Genomic DNA, 20,829 nt, shown 5'->3' with positions numbered 1-20,829 from the left:
AGCTGTATTAAAACAGAAGTAAATGTCTAATATGAAGTGAGTTCTTAAGCTCAGAAGAAAATTTGGTAAAAGCATACTTGCTATGGGCTATTGGACACAAGTGAGGAGGGGATGAAATATATGCAAAAAGTATCTGTTAAACTCTCTACCTCCAGTCTCAGAATACTGGGACTGAGAATCTATTTCTAGTCTAAGCCAGAAAAAGCCACAACTCCTCACTTTTCCATGCTCCTTTTGTCAGTTTATGAAGTATGAATAATACTTCTTATCTGTTACTTTATAAATAGAAAGAATTCAAGCTTGTTCTGTTACTGGATAAGAGGTGCTTCAATATCAAGTAAAAGGACTAGGAATACTTTAACATGAGAGATGTTTTTTAACACCATTTTCAATCCCTTAACAACAAATGTACACTTTAAATGTTAATTCTTTCAGGGTTTACCAGGCTCTCCAGGTGTGAAAGGCATTCCTGGCCCAAAGGTAAATCATCTTGAGGACGAACTTTCTTATAATACTGTATTTGTGCTTATGAAGTTTTAAAGTATTCAGTGAAATTATATTAACTTTCTGTGGTGGTAAGAGACAAGCTTTTGCCTGAAAGAATTAAATGTATTCTTTTATCAACTCTAGTCCTGTGCTTTTATATGATTCTTTTGCTACATGATGTGGTTTTCATGATTCCAGGCATTAAATAATACCTAAAAAAAGGCCTTTTCCTTTTAAATTTGTGGAAGTCATTGCTAGAGTAGGCATGTGACATGGATGCCTTACTGCAGTTTGAAATGAGTGATCTCATAATAAGAATAATATTTTTAGCTACCCTAAATTGATTGAATCACAGAAATAGTCATCTTTATTTATGTACCACAAAATTGCAGTGTCAATTCCAGTTAATTTAAAAAAAAACACCTGTATGATTGAGACTATCAAATGTTTTGGACAATAATGCTTGAGTTTAGTTCAAAGTAATTAAAAAAGAAAAATAGATTGAGACATGAATTTCTTGTGAAATTATATGGAATGACATTATCCCATGATTTGAGAGCAACAATCAAGTCTATTTGGGATTTGTCAGTATGTAAACAACAAAATAACTGAAATCGGGCTTTTGAAAAATTAGATAAAAGGAATTAGATGAAAGTTAAATGAGAACCAAAATAAAGGTGGAAGTTAAAAAGTGAATACAGGCTGATTTTTTTTTTTTTTTTTTTTAAGACCTTATTGATTTCCTTTTTTTTTTGTTTTAAAATGATATCATTGGCTTGGCTAATGTTTTTCATCTTTTGCCCAACAGGGTAATAGAGGTCCCCCTGGGGTGCCAGGTTTGATGGGAAATTCTGGTAAACAAGTAAGATCACTAATCTTATTCAAAAGACCTAGAAAAATGAAAAGTTTTGCATTGTGCAAAAAAAACCCTTTTCCAATTTGTTGCATTCGTCCTATCCCCAAAACAGGGTGAACAGGGGCCAGAGGGAGAAGCAGGTCCAACAGGACCCCAGGGACCACCAGTAAGTATTGAATAAATTTCTAAATGACTGTATGTAATATTGCAGTGTCTCAAGTTATGGTTGCTGAAGCTAACCAGGAGGTAAAAATATTATTCAGCACAAGTGCTAATTTTTAAGGTAAATTTTCTTTTATGCTCTTTTCTTTAACTGTTTCAGCCTCTTAAAGAAGCTTGTGCTGTGCTGTATATTACAAGGCTTAGCTGTATATTATGAGATTTTGAACTTTGGACCAATCATTCAGAACATGAATTTTTTTGGCTAGGGCCTATTTCTAGTGCACATAATGTGAACAGTGAGGCAAGGTATGAAAGAAAGGTAGCTGTCAGTCCCACCTAGGAATAAAAATGGCTAGAGACTGTCCTTAGCCCCCTTGGTCAACTGGAATGGCGTGGTTTATCTTCATACTGCCAAGCTCCCTGAACACCCCCTCGTGTCTAAGAGCAGGCTGGGTGCAATCCAGTTGCATATGGGGAACAATCTCTTGTCTGTGTTTCCAAAACTGTTCTTTGGCATTACCTCAGAAAGCCCAGTTCGCCCGAGACAAAAGCATGCTAACCATTTATCACGGATGATGGTGGGATGCTGCTCAGGCCTGTGCCTTGGCCCTTTCTGGTTGGCATTATGAATGTAGTTACAGTCATGTAAAGTATAGCATTTATTTCTACTTGGAAACACTGATGTAGTTTCTTTCACTGGAGATTTTTCTTAACACTAGAAAGATTTGGAAGACCTGGACAAATGGTTGCTGGGCAGCTAGCTTGCTGCAGGAAATAAATACGCTAAGGAAAGTGAACTGATAGCATTTGCTAACTAACGCTCAGTGTTGAAGACAACTGAGGCATGCTTGGGGTACTAGAGAGTCTGCTGGGTACAGACTTCTGATTCCCTCTAGAGTGGGAAATGAGACCTGGCATGGATTGAAGTTACACAAGCTGATCTAATTTTCCCTTGCTGTTAATCCTTCTGTGAGGGATGAGAAGGTCAGTGATTGGAAGAAAATTTTCATATACCAAAATTCAGTCTGACAACATTGACAAGGCTCCAGGCTCTGTAACCAATTGCTTTTTCAAGCTTCTCTCTTGCAACTGATACCCTAGGGATACTTGCCTGGGATTTTCTGAGCTTCTGCTATCATACAACGACATAAGTGTTTTACTCATGAAGTTGTAGTGTTATCCTCATACAGGGCTTGGAGAGTTACTGATAGGGATATATTTATAAGGGTGTTTCATGGGTTGGCAATATCTTCTCTGAATTAACTCTTAAACATACAGCAGCAGTCAAACAAGTAACAGATTTCTTTTTCTGCTGTTTTCTTCAGTGGTTTGCATTATCGTGTGCTAGATGCATTAATTCATGAGATCACATTTATTTTAGACTGAATCTTTGTATGAGTGCTGTGTCCACAGCTGCCTATGAATGATATAAAGAGGGGATTATATGAGTATACAGTTACTAGGAAGGAATACAGGTATCTTCAGCCTCCCATATACCCAACTTGCAAACTTTTTTCATTGTTTGTGTTTAAAAGTGTTGGGTGCACTACAAAAAGTTTTCAGCCCTGTTCTTGAGCTGATATTTTGTATACTTGTAGCAGGAATAAGAATTATAATTGAATGAGACCAAAGTAATTGCCCACTCTGATAATGCACTGTAATCTGCTAAACTATGCTTTTAATCCTTTCAATGTGAACATGAATTTACAAAATCATCAGTCCATAGAACAGGAGTTGACATGCAAAGTTAATTATTAGTAACCTGTAGTCAGACAGAAATACTTAATGCAGATTAAATACAATGATTTTTCTGTTTATCACTCTAGAGACCAGCAAGACATCTGGGTATCTTGCCTTTATTTTCTCTGTCTTTACAAAGTACACTAATTTTGGAAAACATGCGAACATTAGAACAAAAGCATAGAAGTAAAAAACTTTTGGTCAATACAAAATGGAGAAAGGAAGTAAATTATTGATAATAAAGTAACTTTGCATGTAGAACGTTAAACACTAATCTACTTCTCATCTATAGTTCCCTTAAAGCTATAAAGAACCTTGAATAATAACTATGTTTAGCTTCCATCTGCTCAAGACTAGAGGCAGCATATGACTGGAACAGCTTTCTGTTTTCTTTTTGGGAACACTGGAAAAAACATTACTTCTGCACGAAAAAAATAGAATGATCAGGATCAAGGTACTTAGGACTCTGCCTTCATATTTCCAGGAAAAAAAAAATCTGCTGGTTAAATAATTCTACACACCATCATTTTCAAACTTCTAAAGCTAGAAATTATGAAAATAAGTTGCAAAAAACTTTTATAATTGCTCTAAAGAGAATTTTTCTTCTTAATATATTTGTATTTTTTCAGATTTTGAAATTTTCTCACAACTTCAGCTTTTGATAGTTTTTGACCAAAGTTTTATAACCAAACATTTTTACAGGCTGAGGACTTTATGGTTACTATTCAGGTTTTTTTCTTGTCCTTTTCCTTCCTATTTTGAATTATCCTCTTTAGCACTCACCTCAGTTCTTTTATTTCTCCTTTACCCTTTGTTCCATTTCACTCTTGGTATGGAAGACTTGGGTAGAAGACAAGAGAGGCTGGGCTCCCTTGGATTTGAAAAAAAAAAATTGATTTTTTTGCAGGATATGGAGAACCTCAGTCCCTTAACGTGTTGCTGCATGGTAGCAGCCACATGAGAGATCCTCTTCACTTTCCCATTTCACTTACCCCTGTTCTTCATGTCATTATTGGGGAAAGACAGCATACCTGGTAGCTCCAGAAGGGCCAGAACTTTAGAGGAAAGGACCTCCAGTGGACAATTGTGGGGGTAGTAACAAGGTTGACTGCTAATATGGACAGCAGGCTGGCATCTGCACTAGGGAAAAACAAGCCTACATTTGTGTTATATTAAAAAATTGCCTGACTTTTCAGCTTTGGCTACTTGCAAAAGACCTCTTTTTGAGAGAAGATTTTCACTTCAACTAGTGTGCAGTTTTCTGAGGAGTTGCACAATGGAGTGCTACTAAGCCATCATCAATGACTCTGTGGGACAAATCAATACTTCTATACTGGTTACCAAATAGCCTGTAGTACCCTCTGGCATAAACCATGTTATTTCGATGTTATTTTCATTACTAAACAACTGTTGGAATGTACTTGGAACAGTATTGTTACCAAGCAGCAGACTGAAATTTTGGCCTTCTGCAAGAGTCTGTAAATATTTACAGTTTCACAGGGAAGATATTAAATGATTGAAAACAAGATAATCAGCTCTAGTTAAAAACAGGCAAACTCACACGTTGGGAGACTCTTACCTCTCTGACAAATATCCCTAGGAGAAAATTACTTTCAGAAGCACTATTTTAGTGTATCATTTGTTTTCCTTAGAAAACTTAAGTTGGCATCTGAGAGGAAAAAAATTTTTAATTTTATTTAGCTTACTATTCATCTGTTCAGTAAAACAGAAAAACAATGGGAGCAACATGGAAATTTTGTCTTTTGTTTCTAAATCAAACATATTCTCCATTCCACTCTAATTGTTTTGTCGGTTAACCTTTTGTTTGCTTCACATTAGGCTAGCCAATCCAAGTAATTACCAAACTCATTTGTGATTTAAACCTTTCTAAGCCAGTCATCATGGCAGGTGGCCCAAAGGAAGCAATTCTCAAACATCATAGTGTCATTCCTAATCAGTGGAATTTAGCCATGGTCCCTAAGCTGCTTAACCTTTTTTTTTTTTTCCATATTTGCTGAGATTTAGTAAGATTTAATTTTTCATATTGTGTCTGCAGAAAATACTGACTCCTGCCCCTGCATTTTTCATCCCTTGTTTTTCTTCAGCTACTTGACCTTTAAATTGCTAACATTTGGAGAACATATATCCCATCCTGTGGTAATCATTTAACTTAAAATTCAATACTTGCCCAGCAAATTGAGCAAACTCAATGTATATGCAGGCCAGCATATATATGTTGTTAAGGATTTAGAATGCAATGCATGTTTTCCTTAACATTAGCAACAGCGGTTAAGTATCTAGCTGCCTAAGATTTGATATTGTAGCCTCCTCTGAAAGACTTCTGAGGGGCCCTGGTTGGTTGGGCTGATTTTCTATCTGGCGGTGCCTTTGTCTCTTGGCTCATTATAAAGAGGGAGCCTGGAGAATACCTTGGATTTGGTACTAAAATGTTAGATGAGAATACTGTTTTCAGTGTCTTAAATTACTTTCAGCTAAATAATTTTCTGAGTTTTTAAAGATATTTTGTCTTATCTACTCTGAAATTTATCTTTGGTTACCCTAACAATTATAACTAAAGTCTAGCTTTTCTATCATATTATTTTTACCAGACTCCAACTGAAATAATGGGTAATTTTCTCTAGTTGGTAACGGTGTAATGGCATTGGTAGTGTGGTAGGATGAAATGTCCTTGCCTCAGCTTATACGATAAATTTAGGTATTAGTGGACACGTTTCGTATATATAATTTCAGAGGTGTTCCACAAGTGGTGAGTCATATTTTACATTTAAGATACAGCTAAAGGGGTTAGCATTGCACAGTCTATAGCAGAGTCAAAAGAACAAAGTGGATTTCCATCCCGCCAGCTATTCTTTTTATGCAGTAAACCTAAGCTTGTAGATGGATGTGACTACACTTTCTGACCTTGCACAATTCTGCAGCATGGTTTGTACAGGGTAGCACTTTCTCCTTTCTCACTCACTGACTACATATCCCAGCCAAACCAATTAATATCTCCAAGCCTCTCTAGTTCTCATGCTATTCACCCTTTTTTTCCCAAACTGCATGGTCAGATTCCTGTCTGCTACCTCACTCTTTACCCCTCCACCTCCAAGAAGAACTTACTTTTTGATTTTTTGGCATGTTAGACATCTGGATATCAGCAGATATCCCAATGTTGGCTTCTCCTAAGCAGTGCAAACAGTAATGTGGGTAAAAAATGGACTTGTTATGGAGTCAGTGTACTAAAGCAATCATAGACTTCAGTTAGCAGTATAGATGCAGCCAGTGTGAAAGGTCTCTGTCCTTTATACTTGGCCACAGTATCACCTTTAGAAGAGAATGGTAGCTATTGGGCTGCTGCTTGTGCCCAAAGCATGACACAGTTAAGAGGAAGGTACATTTCATGCTACACCTATCTCTTACCATTACCCTGAAGAGCACAATTTAATTATTACTCTGAGAAAGGTGTAAATATGCATTTAAAATTTCAGAGAAAGTTTGCTGTATATTTACTCTTCTAGCAAATAATAGTTTATATTTTTGTATGCTTTTTGGTACTGTACTGAAGGTCAAAGGAAGAGTCCTGTTGATGCTTCCATGGATAAATCCTTCAACATAAATAAATAATGCCTCTGAGATTTTAGATGAAAAAAAAATATCAATTAAAGTCTCAGAAGCATATAATTGATAAATGGGTTACACTTTGCAAAAGACTTTGGAAAACTAAGTTTAAAAATATTAATTCCAAAATGTATGTGTTTTGATCTTTTTCATTCCGAACAGATTTAATTCTCTATATCACTGCTATTGAATATACTAAAACTGGTATGACACATAATATAAACACAAAACTCTTAAGTAGAGGAGAGTTTATTACAGTATATACAGTATATATTGTGAATTACCTGTCAAGAGATTCTAAATAGTATTTTGATTATCTGGGAAGCTAAGTGAGATGCAAATTACCTGGAGCATATTCTTATTATTGTTCCACTCAGTTCATCAACAGGAAATCAATAAACCAGTGAAACAAACTCTCTTAGCATGAGAATGCATTCTGTAACGGCTTGTGGGAATTCTACAAAAGAATTGAGTCTTCAAAATTTCAGTGAGGATGAAAACCTCAGACAACCAAACAACCTAAAGGAAGGTCTACTGTAAATCCTGTAATGTCCCCTTATGCATGTTACATTCAAAAGCTAAATATAGATCTCACAGAATTGTGGGAGAGACATTAAACCTTCATTAAAATGTATTGAGTGGTCCAGCAATCCTGCCTTGGAACAAAGGGAAGGTAGACTTTGTTGTAACCACAGCTGTGGAAGGGCTGCACCCTGGTATTGTTCAGTATTGTGATGCTGTACTACCATTTCACACGCTACCATTTCACATGTGCCTTGTTGCCTCCTCTTTGTGAGAATGACCCTATCCTCAGCAGTACTCGCTATCCCAGCTGACTCTAAACTAGAGTAGCTACTTTCCCTCTTCAAGTGTTCCACCTCTAGGAAAAGTAGGAATTTTGAAGTATGTCAAAAATGCATAAAACACATAGATTCAGGTATTTTTTTTTGTTGAAACCAGTGCAACATGGCCATCGATTTGTGAGTGGCCTGCAGCTATGGACTGTGTTATATATAGGGCTGCTGTGTAAGAAAAGTAGGCTGAGGACATGGCCAAACCGCCTTCTGTTCTGATTATTGCCTATAAGTAACTTAGAGCACAGAGGAAGGTTTCATCTGACCAAGTACAGATGTCAACACTTGAACCAGTTATTACAGAAATCCTCTTATAGGCTGTGGGGAAAACATAGATGCATAGATGCTTCTAGGACATGCCTTGTGATGTATTTTAAATGTTTACCTGAGGACATTTCAAGATGCCTTTTTTCTTCATCCCCTATGAAGGGAACCAGGAGTAACTAGCTCAATGTAAATCCTATCCCAGGGCCATTTTAGTCAGGTATAACTTGGAGGAAGCTTTACAGTCTTTTCAGTTGTGTCATGGGCCAATGGGATTCCTGATTGTTGGTTACAGTTCCCCTCTTACTGGCTACAACACAGCTCCTGCAGATCTTGCAGTGGTGGCCCTTAGTTTGAAGTAATCTGTCCTTACAGACATAATGTCAGTGTTTAAGGGAAATACTATCCTTCTGTATTCCAGTCTTCTGTATACTAACCTTCTGTTTTAACCATCACAGAAAACCACTGGTGTTTGAAAAAGTGCTTGTAGTGTATTTTTGAGAAAGGGTTTTCTTTTTTTGCATTTAAAGTAAAACGGCAATTTTTCTTGCATTCTGTATGACTAGCAGAACCTTTGATGTGCTTAAGAGGTTTGTTATGTGATTTTAACTCCATGGAAGGTGTCATTGCTTTTGTTTTATATCTGTATAGCAATCAGACATGAATGTTATGACATATAGAAGGAGAAAAGTTTCTAATACTGATCGCAATTCTAATCCTTCGCTTTCCTGCATCAGAAATGTAGTAGTATTCCAGGTCAGAGATGTAGTACAGAATTATGTGGTTAAATAACAGATTTTCAAAAAGGTTAATGCATCTTCTGGGTTGTAAGATGAAGGTGATTTGGGGGCCTTTTTTCTTTTTTTCTTTTTTTAACATAAAAAAGCTTCTAGAAATTATACAAAGTTCTTTAAAAGGGTAGTGATTTTAACACCATAGGATAACTTGAAGGAAATGAATGGAAAAGTCTGTTTGGTTCTCTGATCTCTCCAGGATACCTAATTATTTCTTGAATTGTAGAGTTAGTTTTCCTAAGCTTGTGTGAGAAGTTGTCATTGCATTTAAAGCCTGGTGTGAAAGGCCATGTCTGCCATCTCCTTTTATTGTTCAATATGTCACAATATTTCATGCTATTTTTCTTATTATGAAGAAAACATCTATATTTAAAATTATCCATTATACAGCTCTAGAATGCTTAGATCTGCTTTTATCCAAAATATTCTAAGTTATATGTAACAGGTTACCTACTTACATAACTCATAACTTCAATTCTTGATATTTTATGACCTTAAATGCTGTATCATGCCTTTATAGCAAGTACCTTTCCTTATGTATCCACACAGTGAAAGTAAGAAAAGTGTCTCAAGTGAGACTTAGGCTTGTATTGATACAGTGTTTGAATTTATCTGTACAGGTGAGAGTAAATGTATGAAAATTATTGAGCTGTTCTGAAAGGTTTAATCATAAGAGACAAAACCCTTTTAAGAAAGCTACTTTAGTTTGAAAATTGTTTAAAAGTCTTTAAAATTTGACACTGTCAAATTTACCAGAGTATATATTCAAAGGGCTGCATCAAGAGATGGAGTTATAACACTAATATGAATATGATAATCTGAATGGATAAATGTATCTGAAGTGAAGATCTAAAGTAAAAATCCAGTAAAAAGCATGTTTATACTTATCACTGTTATGAATGAGGATTTTTAAATGTTACCCTTCTCTGTAATAGTCTAGACTCTTTTTTTTTAACCTAAATGAGTTTGTTAGGCATGACTTCTGCACGAACTTCTCACATTTGTCCACTGTTCATGTGGGACCATGGGCTTTTAAGTATGTGGTCATGTGAGAGTTCAGCTGATTAAGCAAAAGCCTAAAGCTAAGCATGCGCATCAGAGTCTTAGTGAAGTAAATGTGTTCGTGATGGGTAACTCTCAGTTGCAATCCTGTGAAGGGGACTTGATTTTGCATAATCAGTCAGAAGAATGAATTAGTTGAATAATTTAATGCCAACTAAATATTCTATGCCATTGTTGACTAAAAATGTTTACATTTCTCAGGAAGTTTCACTGTTTATAATGCACGTGATATTTTTGCACTAATAGAGAGAAGTCTTGATTAAAGCCAACTGCTAAGTAGTGTAATTCACTAAACATTAAGAAAAAAAACATGCTTTATTCCCTGCTCACAGGAAATATTTCAGGAAGTAATGATATCCTTCTGTTTCCTTCAAGGGTAGCAGAGGGGAGCCAGGTCCTGTCGGTCCTCCAGGTTTACCAGGGAAATGGGTAAGCAGTTTAGTTCCATATTCAATGTTCATGTTTACTTTTAAGGAGCTATGGTATCATCTGGAACTACACTTACCCATTTATCCATGCAGGGAACTGAAAATAAAGTTGAAATGAGTGATTGTTGAGTTTCTTTTTCAGTCCTCTGTGATTGTGCTAATATTAGAAACTGCCGTTTTAAAGTATATGGAGACGTGTGGAACTTTTTATTCTATTTAAAAAAACCCCCATAAATCCTGTTATGTGTGAAGTTTGGTTGCATACTCCTGTGTGGGCTATGTGTACTGGGGAGCAGTGAAAGACTGGCTTTCTGCTAACAGCTATGTGAAACTAATGAATGGAGCAGATTATGAATGCCACCTTTTACCAGTGCTCCAGCAATATTTACACAGTAACAGAAGCATAGCTGGGGACGTTTTGGCTGAAGGAGCCTGCTGTTACAGAGGAATGTGCCAATCACAGAGTGCAAGGTCTTAGGAATTATGTTTAAGAGAACCAGACTGTTGTCAAGGGACTGGAGGGTGGAAAGCCCTGTAAACCATTTTTGTTGTGTTTGCCAGCAATAAAATCATGATAAGATACTGTTTAAAGGGCTGAATTTTGGATCATCTCTATTTTCACCAGATAATCCTCTTTCATCAAGTTAGGACTGTTCTGGGAATAAGATTCTGCCCCATCTGCTTGCGAGGGTATGACCCTTAGTTGTTCATTTTAAACAGATGGGGTAAGTTTACATCCTTGACTTATTTTCACAGGGTCCCCAAGGTGCTATTGGACTTCCTGGACTGCCAGGTCCTCCAGGCCTACCTGGTGGTAAGGGTGACCGGGTAAGAAATTCACTCGTACATACAGACTGCAGTTTGACGTCAGGAGTAAATACAATAATTTGAGCATTTTTTTTTGTTTTGTTTTTACATGAATTAATGTCTGGTTTCTTGTTTTGTATGTAGATCTGTTAACTGCTGAAAGTGGTGCTCTGGGTACCCATTAACTACTTGTAGCTCATAAAATATACAGGAAAAGTCTTGTCAGTGTTACTTAAGGGACAGAAATGAGATTACTGGCATAAATATTTCCTTTTTTTTGGAGTTTGAATCATTTAAAGGCCTAAATCATATTGCAAATCATTGACTCAGCCAGATCTGAAATTGTAAGTCAGGGTCTCTGGTCACGAAAGAGCTTTGGAACTTCAGCCCTGGTCTACCATAGATACAATGCCTTTTACATACGTCTTAGCACCTGCTATGGAAATGCACAGGCTAATGCAGGCACCTATGCATACACACACAATTGCAGGATATAAGTACCTCTTCTAGTATTTTGTTAGGAGGGAAGAACTGGGCCCTGGGGACCTCACATACCTGCAGAAGACATCTTGCTTTGCTGCATAAATGTCAGTGAAGACAGTATATAAAACCAAAAATGTTCTTTATCTTCTCTTACTTATAGGAGGCTACAGAGGATGGAATTAACTGACCAAACTTCAGACATATTTGTTATAGAAATATTCAGTTCTACACTGTGTTTCATCCTTCTCACTTGAGGCATCTACTTCAGTATTAAATGAATTGCACTTGTGAAGTGCCTCTTACTATCCACTGACAATCAAGGAAGTATAGGACTGTTACTCAGATACAGGTAGCACTGCTGTAGATGTCTTCAGCTGAACAGAGGAATCCTGCCTCTGGTACGCTCCCAGTGTATATTGTAGGGTGGCTAGATAGGGCTTGCAGTTGTTTTTGGCAGTTTTTAAAAGCTGCTCAGGTTTCTAAGCAAATTTCTAATACAGTCTTTGTTGTTGAGGTATTTTTTCATGTGTTTGGTGTGTTTGTTTGTTTGTTTGTTTGTTTGAATGCTGAGATCAGGAATGTACGTTTCTAGTCAAATGTAAGTATTGACAGTCTGTAATGTAAGCAGTCTCTTTTTATTAGATTGGTAATGATTCATACTTTAGACTTCTCCGGAGGGAGATTGAAGGTACCTGAGGAAGCAAATCTGGAAGGAGAATAACTAGTGTTTGTTGCAGTGCTGACAGTCTCCCTCCAAAGGTGTCCGATTTTCCTCATTTACTGTATAAAGGGTCTAGACTTCTAGGATAAGAGCAGAACATAGATGCTCTAAACAGACTCAATGAGATCCAGGCTACAGCCAGGAGGTTTCTGTTTATCTAACTGGCAGATGACAGTATCTCATGCCTGGAGCTTTTTTAAAATCCTAGGGTCAGTTTAATGTCCTGTGCAAGTACCTTGAAGTCCAAAAAGCTATGCTAGCAATTATCTCATCCCGTGACTGATTTTTAGCTTTCCTGTTTTGAGACAAGTGTCCACTTGTATCCTTGATTTATTTATTTTTTTCTTCAGTTGCATGGAATGAATTTTCTGGGGCGGGCTTAACATGGCTAGAGCCTTGCCAGTAGCACTGATCTGCAGTAGGTATTCCAAGTCACAAACCTGGAGCATTGTGCCACTCTATCTTTTCTCTACCCTGTTCAACTTGCAACTGCATCTGTCTTATAAAGAGCCAAACATCATTGTCAGAGTTTGTAAATAGGTACCTCTGTAGTCTGTTAACTACAAAGACTACTACCTCTGTAGTCTTTGGGTCAGCCACTGCTAACAGTAAGTTCTAGACTGAATTAACCATTCTTCCCTTCCTGATTTCAAAACTTCATGGTTTTGTACACAGGGATTCTGTGAAGTTCTGTTGTGAAGCCCATATGTGCATGATAAGAGTTGATGTAAATAGCAGCCAGGAATTCACAAAACCCCCATATTTCAGTAGTCATTCTTGGTCCCAAAGATTTTAGATAGTGGGTACTATCTGCTGGCACCTTGTCACAAGCAGGCAATTTTGACCGCTTAATGAAACACCACCAAAGGTATCAGCTAAAGTGGTTTTATTGAAGTAAGATGTAAAAGTAGGACTCAACAAAGTTCAATGGCGAGGTTCTCTCTGTTACTTACTGCAGAGTATATAATAATGATTCAGAGTTACCAACACAAAATCAGAGTTACCAATACAAAATCTTAGTGCACTATAATGCAGGGTTATGAGGGATGTTGGTCGCTTATCAAAGATCTGCAGTTGGTAAGGCGTCTCTCAGCCTCGAGGAAGAACCTTGAGAGGTGTCCCATGTTAAGGGGAGATCATCACCGTGCAGCTAACTGCTTAGCAGGGAGAGCTCGAAAAAGGCTCACTGAGGCTGTTTTATTTATGGAATAAAGTGGTTGGCTTGTAGTCAAATAATGTGTGATGGAGTAGGCATGATACTCCTTGTACCCACAACTTACTTTGTTCCTTGACAAATGAGTCTTGGAAGAACCATCTGCTATTCATGTTCTAATTGCCTAGTTGGTGTTCCAGTTTCCAGGCCCATATGCATCAATGTTCACCATGTCACCCTGTTCCTGTGTGGGCTTTCAGTGAACAGGTTGGAAGTAGGGGAGTTCTTGGCCTGATTACAACCTAGGTCTTTACTTCCTTTGGAGCTTGAACCAGACTGCCACTAATTTGGTCAAGGAGTCGAGTGCATCCGTCACACACCTGGCATATTATAGCAGAGATAGCAATACAAAACAAAGTCACAACAATGGATCACGCTTCAGTGAATCTTACACAGTGGTTACGCAGATATGTTATGGGTAATGGCCAAACCCCAGCATTCACCACTTCTGCTGTTTCTGATTCACATAATTTGAATTTGTTTCAGACACTCTGATTCTATCTGTTTTAGTAAATTAAACACCACCAGGCCAAGACCCAGATCTTAGTACTGGAACACGTTCCTTTATACTGTTAAATAGTTAGTGTAGCCCCTGGTACAGTTTTGGCTGATGCTGACTGGCAGTTTTGCAAACAATTCCCGGGCATATTTTGAGAGGGATTTTTACAAATAGATCAGCAGTATGTCAAAAAAGTGGATATTTTCGTATTTTAACATCTTATCCGATTGTCTCCACTGAAATTTTGGGAGTCAATGTAGAATAGATTCAGATAGTTTCAGCTGTGTTTTTCTCCTTTGCTAATACAAATATTACAGGCCAAGTTTCACAAAAGCAAAAGATTGTCCCATCTCAACCTTATCTATTGGCAGTTTTGTTGCTCTAAAGAAGAGTAAGTGGAGAAAAAGAACACCCAACATGATGTTAGGTTTGAAATCAATGTCTTTTTTTGTGAGTAATTGGAAAACCTTAGTAAGGCACAATTTTGAGAACACTTCAGACAAAATAGTTTGTGTTGTTTGACAAAGTTGGAGTGATAAATAGGTCTGTGATTTCCACTGCTTAGCTTTGTGGATAAGTTAGTATTGACTTTTCATCCTCAGGAATATGAGAACAAATCAGAATTCATTAAATTGTAGATGTTACACTGGTTTGTGTGCCTGTATCTTACGTGAATTGAATAGATCTCTGAAATAAATTCTCTATCTCTGTTTTAGAAAAAATTTTTATGCACAGTTATAGTTCTTGCGGAATGTATATATTTGAATGTGCACAGGCTGCAAAGAACATTTAAGGATGGTATGATTGGTTTTCTGACAGAACACAAATAGTAAGATTTTCTTAAATAATACAGTTTACAAATTAAATACTTTTACTATAGAAACGTATTATGTATGTCTGAAATGAATGAGGTCATTAATTTATGCCTTTTTGGTTCCTGCCTGTCCACACAGGTACATTTGGTTACAGGATTCTAAGATGAAACTTAATAGCATATTCCTTTAAAAAAAAAAATCAACTTTAAGATACAAACCATTCAACTTTGACTGTAATGATCAAAACTCTAGAGACAGTTCTACTAAAAATAAACAGCAAACAAGACAAGATTGTGATTGAACCTGTGGATGTCTCGGGGCTGATATGGCCTATAGCAATACAGCATACTTAATAGTGCTAGAAAAGTGATACACTTAGTGGATTTTTTACTTATAACTTCTAACCAATTTGCAGAGCAGAGTTGTAGCTGCTGCAAGAGCATCTTGTAAAGGCAAGATTTACTGTTTGACAGTCAGAATCTCTACAATCCAGTGCTGCAGTGGATTATAAGTTCCATGCTATTACTTGCCTTCAGTCTGTCACCTTAATTATATAGTAAGATTTAAGTGCTTTCATTGTCATTCTTAAAAATTTGCAGGTTTAAAGGTCTCTTGCATTAATCCTAGATGGTAGGGAGGATTGAAGATATTGAAGATAATTTAGTATGTTTTTGAACCTGCAGTTTCAAATTCTGATTTTTTTTTTTTTTTTTTTTTTAAATCTCTAAACTTTTAGGGTTCTGTGGGTGAACCAGGACCTAAGGGTGAACAAGTAAGTTATGTTACAGAACATGGTACTTAAGTCACACTACCAAATGCTGCAGTACATTACATTACATTGACTAAATGTGAAGGCTGACGGTGTGGTTTTTTTATATAGGGTGCACCTGGAGCAGAAGGAGATGGAGGAGAAAAGGGTGACTTAGTAAGGCTTTATATTCTCTTCACCTGATCTAATATTTTTGTAAATTAAAACTTCAAAGTATTGTTGGAGTGCTTCAAGCATATGGTTTGATCGTTGAAAGTCACATTTCAGTTTTATACTAACTGGGCATTGCAGAGCACAGAACTTCTATTAGCCTGGTCACACCATTCCTGCTGTTTTGAAAGCATTCTGAAATACACATATTCTGTTAGGTGTATAATACAGTATAGGCTGCCTTGAAGGGGGGTGTGTGTGTATACATATATATATACATGTATAGAAATACACCAAGCGTTTATATAAAAATATATATCTATATATGCACACACACATACACGCACACAAAAATTCCTGGTGTTTGAGGCAGTGAGGATGAAGAGGTAGTTTAATTCGGGTGAAACAGGAGCATGGATAATAAATACCCTTAATAACTGAGACTTAATGGAAATATTTTGTATTGCCTTCATCTTTGGAAATAATATGTAGTAACTGGCTGTTAGGGAGAGGGAGAATGGTCTGGGAAGAGGCTGTGGCACTGTGATATTGCTGAAGGAAGGGGTATATACTGCAGGAGCGCAGCATGTTGTGATGGGGTTGTTCAAGCCAGGAGCCAGGTTGCTGGGAACAGGAACTTCTAGGGCTTTGGTGGCTTCACGGTATGCTGCGCAGACATCTGCCTGATTTCTCTTGCAGTTTTGTCAGGGCTAACACAACACAACACTGTACAATATCTGTAATTCTGTCAAACTAGAAAATCACAATTAAATAATGCTTCCTCTAAAGGTTTCCAAGCAATCTGCTAAGATCGTCCTGTGCTCTAACTGTGGTTTGAGAGGTTAGAGCCATGTGCCTAATTCTAAGATAAGCAATACAAAACCATTTATAATAAACATGCTTTCTTATTTGTACATTACAGAAATGCTTTTGAGAAAGGAATTTAAAAAAAATCTGAAATATAAGTTTTATTTCCAAATGAATTGTAATTCATCTGAGGTGCAGTTTTGCATAAATCAACTAAATATGTGAGATACTTTTTTATAGTGAAAAAAATCATATCAAGTTTACTGCATTTGTAATGTCTGTGATAATGGATAATCTCTTCTAATACAGCTTGTCTTATTTTTGCTTAGGGTGATATGGGATTACCAGGAGCAAAGGGAGCTGTAAGTATAATGAAGAACACTGTTACAGCAATATAGAGATCTAGTAGATCAGATGATAGATGGTTTTCTTAATTAAGAAAGAAAAAACAAACAATGAGCTGAGCTTTTTATCACAGTTAAATTGAATAAGTTCCAACAGTATTTCTTCTATTTAAATTTTGTATATAGTTAATATTAAAATGAATTAGCTTTGGAAAGGAATTTGCATCCTGAATTCTAAGGTCCATAAAAGAGAAGCATTCTTCAACAACTGTTTTCTGGCCAACTAGTTGGTTTTTTTTTTTTAAGTAAATGAATGCGCTCTTTGTACAGTAGGTGTTGTATAGAAAGGAGGCTCAGTGCAGTGGCTGTGTGCAGCCTGCAATCTTTACACTGAGAAAAAGGTGGCAGTAAGACTGTGATGTCTGTGGAAGCAGAAGTATTTCTGGTTTGTTTTTTTTTTTTTTAGAAATAAAATGATAGCTTTGATGTCAGAAGTGAGCAGAAGCTTGTATGTCACATAAGAAAAAGAATTTGAGAGCTGAACACATTCTTTTATTTCAAGATCACTGAAGAGTGGGATTGTTACAGCAACTGACAGTTTGGGCTATGATACTAACATATCAACAGTTCTGCTTACAGGGAACTGAGGTTCAATGTAACAAAAAGAGCTATGCTTGTGTTCCTGGTAGCCTGTGTGACTTTGAGGCTGAGCAAATGCAAGCTAGAGAGTGTTCACTGCTGATCAATATCTTACAAGAAGGACATGAGGAAGAGGTAGAGTAGAAGAGAAATCCAAAGTTTTATTCCCATAGATTTTTAAAATCCACTTCTCTTGACAGGACACTAGAGTGCTTGTCATCCTAGTGGGTGCATACACAGGGATGAGTAATCCATCAGGTTCCCTGATAACTCACCAAGACTGGGCAAGAAAGATATGACGGCTTCCTGGTTGTATAGTCCACAACGGGAATTTTGCTGTCGTCTTAATATATCTGCTGAAGCGTGTTCTTTGGGTTTTCTTCCGACAGGGACAGCAATTAGCTGTCCGAGATGCAAGCATAGCTGGAACTGAAATGGCTCCATCTTGTGGATTTAACCGATAGCACAGTTAATTTGCCATGTTTTCAAGCACCTCTTTCAGCAGGTTTTGGGTTTTTTTCCCCCCAGTAGATCTGGGAAACCATTAGGTGTGTAGGATTTTTTTTCTGTTTGCTTTGGTTTGGGGGTTGGGTTTTGTTGATTCCCCCCCCGACTTGGTTTGTTTATTTGTTTTCTTTATTAGTACTACTATTGATTAATAGTAGTACAATAACTTGTTTTGAAAGTGACTTGGAGGCACCTAGTGGCATACTCTTTACGAAAAGGCATGCAAGGCATTTGGAACAAGAGGGGAGCTTGAATTTTTGTAACTTAAGGAGCACTTAATGTCTAGAAAAGTTGCACGTGATATGCATGAGGGCAGAAGTAGAAACCAAGTACAGAAGATCTATTCTTTGCCAAAAAACCCCCAATGTCTTGTGCATGTCACTATGGATGCCCACTTGCCTCTTTTGACAGAATATCTTATTTTTCCACTTCTCTCCTTTTAAGGGAGGAATACAGACCTCTTTTTAAATTTATAAATCACACAACGATTGACTCCAGTCACTTATTTAAAGAGAAGCTGCTCAAGAACTCTACAACCCAAGGTTCATTGCGTTGCATTTGCCTATATCTTCTGTCATCATTTTGATAAGTCAGAATGAGTCTAAGTCTAGTACAGCAGTCTGTTGAAAATCTTCTCTTTCATTGTCAGGTTGGTAATCCTGGAGATCCTGGCTCCCGTGGGCCTGAGGGAAGTCGGGGACTGCCTGGCATGGAAGGGCCACGAGGCTCACCTGGACCACGAGGCTTGCAGGGTGAACAGGGTGCCCCAGGTCTGCCTGGCAGCCAAGGTCCAGCTGTAAGTACTGTTTTAATGTGATTGGTATCTTTTGAACGCTTATCTGTCACTCACACTACTCCTTTTCTTGCATCAGGAGCTACATATGTATGCAGAACCCAAGTGCCACAGTAGAGTTTGAAATACACTGTACCTCACAACATACACATTTGTGCACTGGAGAAATCTTAGGGTTGTATACAGTTGGTCAAATTGACCTCAGCTGGAATAGTTGCACTTACAACTATTGATACTGGGACTGGAACATCTTTTATTGACCGGCCAGCATTTTCTGCATCAGGCATACTTATAAAACTTACTGTGGTATCAACTGCTTTTTTTTAAACTATTATTTTTTTTTTTAATCCTAGGGAAAAGAACCAACTGATCAGCACATTAAGCAGGTTTGCATGAGAGTCATGCAAGGTAAATACGCTAAAAAGTGTTTGATGTTTCATGTGAGTTTAAATCAGGATAATATACTACTGTGGAGGAAACCAAGATTTTCCCACTCTTACCCAGAACAAATATTGTAGCCTCAGCAGGTGACATGGCAGAAAATATTCCCACAAGTGAATGTGGACACAATATGAGAGAATATGAGAAAGTCGTCCCTTATTTTATATATATTTTGCAGCCTATTTGGACCTGTTTATTCCACACTATTACTATAGTAACCAGGAGATAGTTTTTTTATGAAACTACTTTATGAAACTCCAGTGAAAACACTGGAGTGTTTTTATGAAACACCTATATTGTGTAGAAATCACTTGCTACACTTACTTATATAAAAGTACAGAGCTTTCCTGAAAGCTTGTTTTGCCATTTGTACTCATACACTATCAGATTACAGCAAACAACCTATGTGCAAAATTGGTTAAAAAAAAGAGGAGTGCAGAGAGAGGCTTTCTGTAGATAGCCAAACACGAAAGCAACAGGCAGATCTTCAAAACCCTAATTATTTTTGCTTAGTTCTTCCTGACATACACAGAAATGTGGAGCTTTTCTAATACAGTTGGGTGCATGGGATTTACTGAGTTTAAAAATTTATGCTGCCCTGTAAGCACAAAAGAGATTTTTGGTATTTGCTATTGAAGATGCCCTTTGGGATATTATGTCTTTGTAATGTTAAGAATTTACCAGAATGAAATTGCTGCTCATGATTTAATCTAAAAACTCTCAGTAGTCATCACTGTTCTTGATACTGCCCAACAGGGTACTTTTTAAAAAACTTTCTACAAATAAGATAAAAAGGCCTTTTAAAGTGGTCTCTTGAAAGACACAGTAATATTGAAGAGGATTAGGTGTGATATAAAATTAGATATGGTGCTTGAATTTATTCATAACCATCAGAATTAGCAGTGAAGAAAAGGGTATGAGAAAAATCTAGGCTGTCTTCATTGCACGCCTCTTGAGACCCCCTATAATTGTCAATACTGTCATGCTTAAAAAAAAAAAAAATAGTCGTCCCTGGAAACTTGTCAGCTTAAAGACAACCTTAACTGAAATTCAGCTCCTGAGTAGGCTTTGCCCACAGATTACTCTCCTGTCTTCCTCATGTATCTGCTAGCCATAGTTCCTGTTTGATCTCAGATCCTTTACACTCCCTTACCCCCATCTTCTTAATTTTTCTTGGCTGCAGAGGCAAAATAACTAGTCTTGACAAGTCACGCAGGCTATATAGCAAATGTCATATTGAGCTGTGTGTGGCTGTATGCAGAGAAAGTTATTTCTAAGGCATGCTTGGAAGATGGTTTGTGAAATCTAGAATAGAAACATTAAGGGAAGAGAGGACTGCTGTCATGCTGTTACAGCAGCGGCCTGAAACAGGGATGAGGAAAAGGGAATATCTAGTTTAGATCATTCCAAGGAATGGCAAGCTGATCCTATGCCTAATGAAGAGAAAAGGTTCTGCTGATTTACCTTAAGAAAAGATCAACATAAAATGTTCAATTATTTATCAAACTTGAGCTCACGAGCAGAAATTTGAGGGTTTCTTTCCTCAGAAAAGGAAGTCTTGCACTTACTTTGCA

The 20,829-nt window shown here is 37.2% G+C and overlaps 1 protein-coding gene across 1 annotated transcript in view; it reads left to right on the top strand.

The window, feature by feature from the left end:
• Positions 1–20,829, top strand: part of COL9A1 (collagen type IX alpha 1 chain) — a gene marked incomplete at its 5' end in the record, with an annotated part of 71,125 nt that overhangs the window by 44,303 nt on the left and 5,993 nt on the right. Inside the window, 10 exons of the mRNA XM_081997839.1 lie at positions 436–480; positions 1,295–1,348; positions 1,455–1,508; positions 10,215–10,268; positions 11,024–11,095; positions 15,542–15,577; positions 15,686–15,730; positions 16,861–16,893; positions 18,671–18,817; positions 19,168–19,222. Of these exons, the coding sequence (XP_081853965.1) occupies positions 436–480; positions 1,295–1,348; positions 1,455–1,508; positions 10,215–10,268; positions 11,024–11,095; positions 15,542–15,577; positions 15,686–15,730; positions 16,861–16,893; positions 18,671–18,817; positions 19,168–19,222 (595 nt within the window). The remainder of the gene's footprint in view (positions 1–435; positions 481–1,294; positions 1,349–1,454; positions 1,509–10,214; positions 10,269–11,023; positions 11,096–15,541; positions 15,578–15,685; positions 15,731–16,860; positions 16,894–18,670; positions 18,818–19,167; positions 19,223–20,829) is intronic.

Source organism: Phaethon aethereus, assembly GCF_964289735.1.
Source record: "Phaethon aethereus genome assembly, chromosome: 3".
Lineage (NCBI taxonomy): Eukaryota > Metazoa > Chordata > Aves > Phaethontiformes > Phaethontidae > Phaethon > Phaethon aethereus.
The sequence above is the reverse complement of the archived record's forward strand: the minus strand, read 5'-3'. Positions and strand labels throughout refer to the sequence as shown.